Here is a 7,784-nt window from a genome sequence, read left to right on the forward strand (position 1 = left end):
TGGCTTTTAAAGACTATGGTCTTAAACTTTTGATCAGCTGAAAAAATCATGTTTGAGTGTAAATGCAGTTTTCAGAAAATTCCCTGCTCAAAAGTTCTTGTCTCTTGCACTGATTTTTTCCTTTAACATTGTGAAGCTCTACTTAGAACCTTCTTAAGATCCAATAGTGCAAAATGCAAATTCTTGCAATTTTTTGACTGGTCTTAAGATTTTGATCAGGACTGTATCACTGTTTTTAATATATGGCATTTATTCTTTGCAGAACAAATTGTTAAAACATTTAGAGCATAAATTTACATAAAGAATCCCAATTTCAATATGCAGCAGTACATCACTAGCTACCAGTGTTTTCCCATTTATCAACAAGCAGTAATCACACACACTATGTCACTATTGGTCTTTCAGCGCTAAACTTTTATTGGATTTGTGTGTTTGTGTGTTTTAGGAGTTCCAGGAAGAAATCGCTTTGATTAAGGACGATGTAACACACATGAACCAGTTGGCATCCACTTTCGAACCGCCTGACATCCAGCTGTCACCTAGCAACCTGGAACGCATTGAAGACCTCAACACACGCTGGAGACTCCTTCAGGTACACACTCTCACATACATTCCTTCAGCTGTAGAAACACAGAAAACTGATCATGCGTAGTACTTATTCTCATGATGTTTCTAGTGTACGTATTTCTAAATTTGGACACATTCACGTCAACAAATGTGGCAGAAACATTAAGATTCATATGTTAGACTGAAAACAAAACTGCCAGCTGTTGTTTTGGGTCACCATAAAGTGGTGGATTAAACTTTTGTGAATGTATTGTTTAATGGGACTGCAAATCTTGAGTTTTTCTGACTTACTACTTGCTGTACAAAGGTTTGGTTTGTTGACAGTCAGGCTTCTTGCAAAAGTAGAGTTCAAAAAGGGTAGACTTTCTTTTTTCTCATGACTGTATGACTTGGAATTTCTGCTTTGAATTTGCAGAGCACCATCTAGTCTCAGAAATGCAAGAGGAGATATCTTCTGTGAGGTGCACTCTGGAAAGAATTTGCATACTTTGAAAGAAACAGATGATTACAAGCTAATAGGACCTTGGATAAATATTTTGCACAAGTTATATACAGAACACATTAGAAACATTGCCAAGCTAACTATGGTGAATGAGTTGTTGAATACCTTGCCTAGTTAACTTGGCTCCTGGCCTAGCCAAGGAGCTAATTAGGACCTTGACTGCTGCTGTTTTTTTCAAAGCTATGCTGAGTTAGCTTGGTTGGCTCTCAGCTGGGCAGCCCCTAAATAAGGCAAGTTAGCCCCTGAAAACTTGGCTCATTGAGCAGAAAAGTATTTGACAAACAGTGCATTTCCAAGGCAACAGAAGATAAATGTTATTCAAATACTATCTCTTGCAAGCAACTTTGTAAAAATTTGCTTTCTTTCCTTGAATATCCCTTACTTATTAAAGCATGCACGTATTAATTACTCAAGTGTTAGTGCTCATTTTTACATAGTGTAGCAGAGGCAGGAAAAGCCTATGGTGTAGTCATAGTGTAAGGCATTTCAAATCCACAAGAGCTGTTTTTGTCCAGAGTGGATAATGTAGAGAAACATAGATGGCTTATTAACGGATTAATCCCTGCTGAGGAGAAACTTTAGAGCAGACAAGTTACACTTATTTTTTTCTATACAGTACATGAATACAAAATGTTTGCAGTTTGGGAAATCTAGCATGAGACACTTTTTCAGTCAAACTCAATCTGTTTGGTCCTGTTCCTTTGTTTGATTGATGTTTTGAATGGTCTTAATTTGAAGAAATTGAGTTTAAAGCCGACAAGACCGAGAAGTTACCAGCCAATTTAAAGTAAGTTTGCAATTATGGCCAAAATAGATCTCTACCCTTGTTAAAAACTTCCAATCTACAACATTCATAGTGGCTTTATTCAAAGGATAATTTTGTAAACCTTTACATTATCATAAACGTTGCTTTACATTGTTATTTACATGGGATTTTGTGGCCTTTTTTTTTTTTGGCATAAACAACAGCATCAGCAAGATGCAGCACGTAGTATGACAGGAAATTCTTATCTTTCCTGACAAAATATCAATGTAATACTTTGTAAAGGTTTAAATAATAGCATTCTAATGAACTTCTATGAGATTTTGAAGATTAGAGGTGTTTTAAAACAGCAGCAATACACTTTGGTCTAGTGCTGGGCGATATGGAAAAAATCCTATATCACAATATGGATAATTTTATATCACGATAACGATATATATCACGATATACCCCAATTACGCATGTTGTCAGTTATTCTCTGAAAAATATGAAAAAAAATAATCTAATTTCTCACCTTTTTCAAGCTTTATTTCGAAGTGAAATTTAACTGAACTTTCACAAATGAGATCTGCTGCATTTTAGTGCAGCAATTTATATGTACCTGTTACGACGTAACAGTATCGAATGACAACAGATACCATTATCTTCGGCCGGCTATAGTTTTACTTTTTGCAACTTTCCCCGGCTCTTTTACAACTTGTTTGACCTTGCACTTTTTGGATTGTTAAATATTCTTTTTCGTGGTTCTTTTTTAAGTGATAGAAGAAGTTTGTTGTGTTGGCGTCAGATGAGAAAACAGTCTAATAGCAGAGTTAGCACATTACCTTTTTCTGCTCTGTGTCGGACTTCTTGAACCAAATCACAGACGTCCCCCTGGTTTTGGTAAAAGTCTTTCTTCTTGGGCTGCCTGCTAGCTGTCTCTACTTGTTGCGACCCCGAGTTTGATACTTCATGCGTCTCCATCTTTCAGCACTTATGGTGAAAACACCACACCGCACAGAAAGCCGCTGCCGTAAAGCATGTTGCAAACCCACACATAAAGCAGCGTCATGTCGCAAAACGGAGGTTCTTCGCAAAATAGTTATTTTTTCTTCCTTTTTATCACTTATATAAACTGAATGTATGCAAAGTGACAACACTAATACATTTGTCGTAGCCTACGTTATGAAATATTTACATGAATTATTGATACAATTATGATAGAAACGACAGAAACGATAGAGACAATAGAGACGATAGAAGAAAATATATCACGATAGACACTTTTCTATCATCCCCACGATATGTATCGTTATATCGCCTAGCACTACTTTGGTCTAAGCTAACAAAGACATTTTGCAAAATGTCAGGAACCATCCAGGCAAATAAAATCATTCAGAAGGCCAGGTTGGCTGAAATGAAGACACAAGAGCACGAGGCACGTGATGACCAGATGGCTAAGGTGTAAAGAGGGAAAGAGGCTCTTGACTAGAGAGCCTTGGCATCATGCCTTAACCTTTTGAGAACTGGAACTGGCAGAGAGACATCATCTGTGGACTCAGGAACAGGAACTGGTAGAGAGGGGTCCCAACAAAGACTGGAGAGCAAAAAGCATCCACCTAGACCCCCCCTAGAACCAAACCTGGCTTTGATGGTGTAGGCGTGGAGATCAGCTCAGACTGAAGTGGTGTAGAATTTGACTCTGGTGACAACTGAGTGATGCTTGATGGGAAGCCTGGGTGCAGTGGCAGGGAGCTTGGCCAAGGTGACTGGTGACTTGGAGTCTTTGACATGTTGTTTGGCTCAAGAAATGTCAAACAGTGACTATAACAGGGCCTGACAGCCAGCCAATCAGCTGCAGTTTCCCCGTGTGAGATGTAATTCGGCATGTAACTACAGTGACAGGACCAGAAGGCCAGTCTTTCTGAAGTTAGCATCTGACCAGATGCTTTGGCTCACACACATGCATGTCTTTGTTTTGCAGTGAACGCCAGGAGATCATCATTGCATATAGTATGCTTATGAGCTATTGATAAAATAAAACATTACTTTGTTTGGTGTCAAGAATAAGAAGAATAAGAAGAAGAAGAAGAAGATTTTTTTTTAACAAAATTTTTAACAAAACATTTATTTACATTTGTCAATAAACTTTGTTAGAGTACATGAACTAATAAAACAATAAATATTTACATTAATAACTCATAAATTAGTTCACTCTCATTTGAAACGGCGCACAATACATTATTAAAACCCCACAACTGTAAAAAACTATTTAAATCCCCGGTGGCTCTGTGGAAGCAAAACTCCAGCCTCAGCCTGGATTTGACGTTGCACTTCCACAGAGCCACGGCATCAAGTTAAGGTCCAGCCTGCATTTTATCCCGTCGAGTTAAATAAATTGCCATTTTGGCCTCTGCGATTAAAAAGTTTAAAATGCGGAATTTAAAACTGGTGGATTGTCTGTAATGCACACCGTAGATAAAAACAGAATTGGTAAAAACCACGCCAAAAAGGCTAAAAACTTTCATTAAAAAATTTTAAAAACCAGTTAACCGTACACAATCTATAAAAACATGAAAAACACTCTCAGACGAACTGCAAAACGGACATTCATTTAAAACCCCAGGACTGATGACCGACAAAAACGAGTTTGTAGCAATGGCTCCGTGAAGTGTTCTCCACTGAAGGTCACCAGTCCTTTTCTTTATGGGAGGCTTGTACAAAGTCCTCCACTGCGGTTTTTGTCCTCTCAGTTTATCACTCCAGACACTGTTGGGCCTTTTGTGGAGAGTTTTCCCATTTAAGATCTTTGTACAGTGTTTATATATTATTTTTGGTCCAGTTTTACATAAATCCATTCCTGGCACGACACTCTGCAACAGGGGACCACCATCTTCCTCAAGTCCCGGATCCAGGACTACATCCGGGAACGGGTCATTCGGGTCAGGCAGGCACTCTTTAGTTGTATGTAGCTGCAGAAGCCGCCTCTCCTCAGCTGACAGCCGCTCTTTCACCCGGTCCAGGAAGCGCCGTACCAGTCTGGAGGACCGGACCCCAAGCATCAAGCCAACCTCCTGGATGTCAGAGAGGTCCGGTCCAGCCAACCGCACCAGACGCCGCAGGGTCACTGTCCCGGACCTGGACAGCGCCTCAGACAGTCCTGGCACGCTGCTGTCGTGGACGTCCAGTCTTGCTCCACACACTAGTGGTTCTTCTAAAAGCCAATGTAGAGAATTATACGTTTCTGCCCTTTGCCATTTAAAAAGAGCGCAGGATTTTAAAACACCCTGATAAAACTGAGGCAACCCCTTTAACTTTAAAAGACTAAAATCAGTTAAAAACAGAGCAGCATCCAGCCCGAGAAAATTTACACGTCTGAGGATACAACTGGCCACATCCCTCCACACGGGAGATCCTGTCAGGTATTTCTGTAAAAACTGCAAACGAAATGTAGCTGTTCTACTGGCCAGGTGGACAAGGCCCTGGCCCCCCTCCTCTCTTGGTAAAAACAACACAGACTGTGGCACCCAGTGTAGCCCAGTCCAGAAAAAATTTACCATCTCTGACTGTATTTTGACTAACAAGCCAGATGGTGGGTCTAAAACAGAAAGTTTGTGCCACAGCTGTGATGCCACCAGATTGTTTAAAACCAACACTCTGCCCCGGTAAGACATCTGGGAGTGGAGCCACGTCCACTTTGACAGCTTGTCTTTGATTTTTTGCTCAACGTTTTCCCAGTTTTTATTTACAATATCCTTACTGCCTAAAAACACACCAAGATACTTAAAACCGTCTTTTTTCCACACAAGACCTTGAGGGAGAACCGGGAGCCCAGCAGACCACTCGCCGATGGCCAGGGCTTCGCTCTTTCCCCAGTTCACCCTCGCAGCAGACAGTACAGAGAACTTTTCTGTGATCTCAGTTAAAACAATTACATCTTGCTGACCTTTTATAAAAACAACAACATCGTCAGCGTAGGCAGATAAAACCAGGTAAAACCAGACCATAAACGCTCAAGCGTAATTTCTGGAGGAGGGGTTCCAGGGAGAGCGCATAGAGCATCCCTGAGGGCGCGCAGCCCTGTCGGACGCCTCTACACACCCTAAAAGGAGCACACAGGCTACAGTTGATCTTCAGCACAATCTCAATGTCACTGTACAGAACCTGGATCTTGGCAATAAGACCCTCGCTGAACCCAAATCCCATCATGGTTTTCTAGAGGAAGCTGTGTTCAACACGGTCAAATGCTTTTTCTTGATCTAATGAAATCAAGCCAGTTTGTACACCCAATGAACCGGAGACCTCCAAAACGTCCCGAATCAGGTAGATGTTATCTACCATGGACCTGCTGGGGACGCAATAGGTCTGATCTCTGTGGATGACCTGCTCCATAGCTTTCCCCAGCCTGGCGGCCAGGGCCTTGGAGAGGATCTTGTAATCGGTGCAGAGGAGGGACACAGGGCGCCAGTTCTTGATGTCCTGCAGGTTCCCCTTTTTGGGCAGCAGGGTGATGACCGCCCTGCGGCAGGACAAGGGGAGTGAACCGGTGGACAGACTTTCATTGTAGACATCGAGCAGGTCTGTGGCCAGAATGTCCCAGTAGGCCCTGTAGAACTCGACCGTGAGCCCGTCATCGCCCGGGGACTTCTGGCCCTGCATGCTGAGGAGGGCTGTGTTGAGTTCCTGTAGCCCCAGGGGGCGCTCCAGTTCGGAGTTGGTCTCCTCAGTTCCTCGTTCTCTCTGTATTCACTGTTGAACAGAGAACGGTAAAACTCCACAGCCCTCCTCCTGATCTCACCTGGTTCACTCAGTTGCTGCCCTGTGTCCGACAGCAAAGAGTGGATCAGCTTCCTCTGCCCGTGCTTCCTCTCCAAGCTGAAGAAAAAGCTAGAGGGAGCATCCATCTCCGTGATGTTCTGGATCCGGGACCTGACCAATACGCCTTGGACTTTATTCTCCAGCAGGTTTGCTGAAGTTAGCCTTTTAGATTTGAGAGCTTTAATATGCCCTCGATTTCCTGTGGATTCACTAATTCGTTCTAATTCCACGATGTTTATCTCCAGATCTCTTATAGATCTGGTAATGTCACAGGTGACATTCAGAGTGTGCTGTTGACTCAGCAGTTTTATCTGAACTTTTCCGTAGTCCCACCACTGTTTAAGACTGGTAAAATCAGACTTTCTTTGTCTAAAACCGGTCCAAAAATAACTTAAAACCTCCTCAAAACCCTGATCATAAGTTAATGCTGAGTAAAAATGCCAGTAAGCACTTCTAGGTAAAATGTTTCCGATAAAAACACTACCTAAAAGCAACGAGTGATCTGTAAAAGCCACTGGTAAAATCTGGCATGTTTTAAACACATTAAAATTGTGTTTAAAACAATAACAATGATCAAGACGAGCTAAAGAGATTCTATTTTCTTTAATGTGGGACCATGTATACTGCCTGGTGCCTGCATGCATCCTCCTCCTTACATCCACCAGGCCATTAGATAAGACCAGCCGCCGCAGAGCATGTTGGGCTGCTGGATGCGTCTTCAGTACAATTAAAATCCCCACCTATAAAAACATAATCCTCAGACCCACAATCACCCAGCCGTTCCCCAATTTTTTCATAAAAACGCTTTTTCTCTGCATTGGTGATTGGAGCATAAATATTCATAAAAACTATACTAAAACGATCAAACTTTGTCTTGACTAAAAGACACCTTCCGGTTCAGTATCTGATATATTAATGCCCGTTTTTCAGCCTCCCTTGCCCCGTTAAGATTCAATGTTGCTATTTTAAAAGAATCCATAATGGGTAAAAGGCTAAAAACGTAAAACCAAAACACTATGAAAAATACTACTAATAATAAAAAGTTACTGTGCATCATGTCAAATCAAAGCTGCTTTCTAACCTTCGTCATAATCTTTTTTAATCTGTAGACCTCAGCATCAGTAAGACCGGATTCTTCCTTGTTGCTCACATAAT

The 7,784-nt window shown here is 41.6% G+C and overlaps 1 protein-coding gene across 4 annotated transcripts in view; it reads left to right on the forward strand.

Annotated features, from left to right (window-relative positions):
- The window catches only part of dmd (dystrophin), a 272,414-nt gene that overhangs the window by 192,638 nt on the left and 71,992 nt on the right, over nucleotides 1-7,784 (forward strand). For all 4 annotated transcript variants that reach the window (XM_037973934.1, XM_037973936.1, XM_037973937.1 and 1 more), the window contains exon 49: nucleotides 446-592. In XM_037973934.1, coding sequence (XP_037829862.1) covers nucleotides 446-592 — 147 coding nt within the window. The remainder of the gene's footprint in view (nucleotides 1-445; nucleotides 593-7,784) is intronic.

Source organism: Kryptolebias marmoratus, linkage group LG23 (assembly GCF_001649575.2).
Source record: "Kryptolebias marmoratus isolate JLee-2015 linkage group LG23, ASM164957v2, whole genome shotgun sequence".
Taxonomy (NCBI): domain Eukaryota; kingdom Metazoa; phylum Chordata; class Actinopteri; order Cyprinodontiformes; family Rivulidae; genus Kryptolebias; species Kryptolebias marmoratus.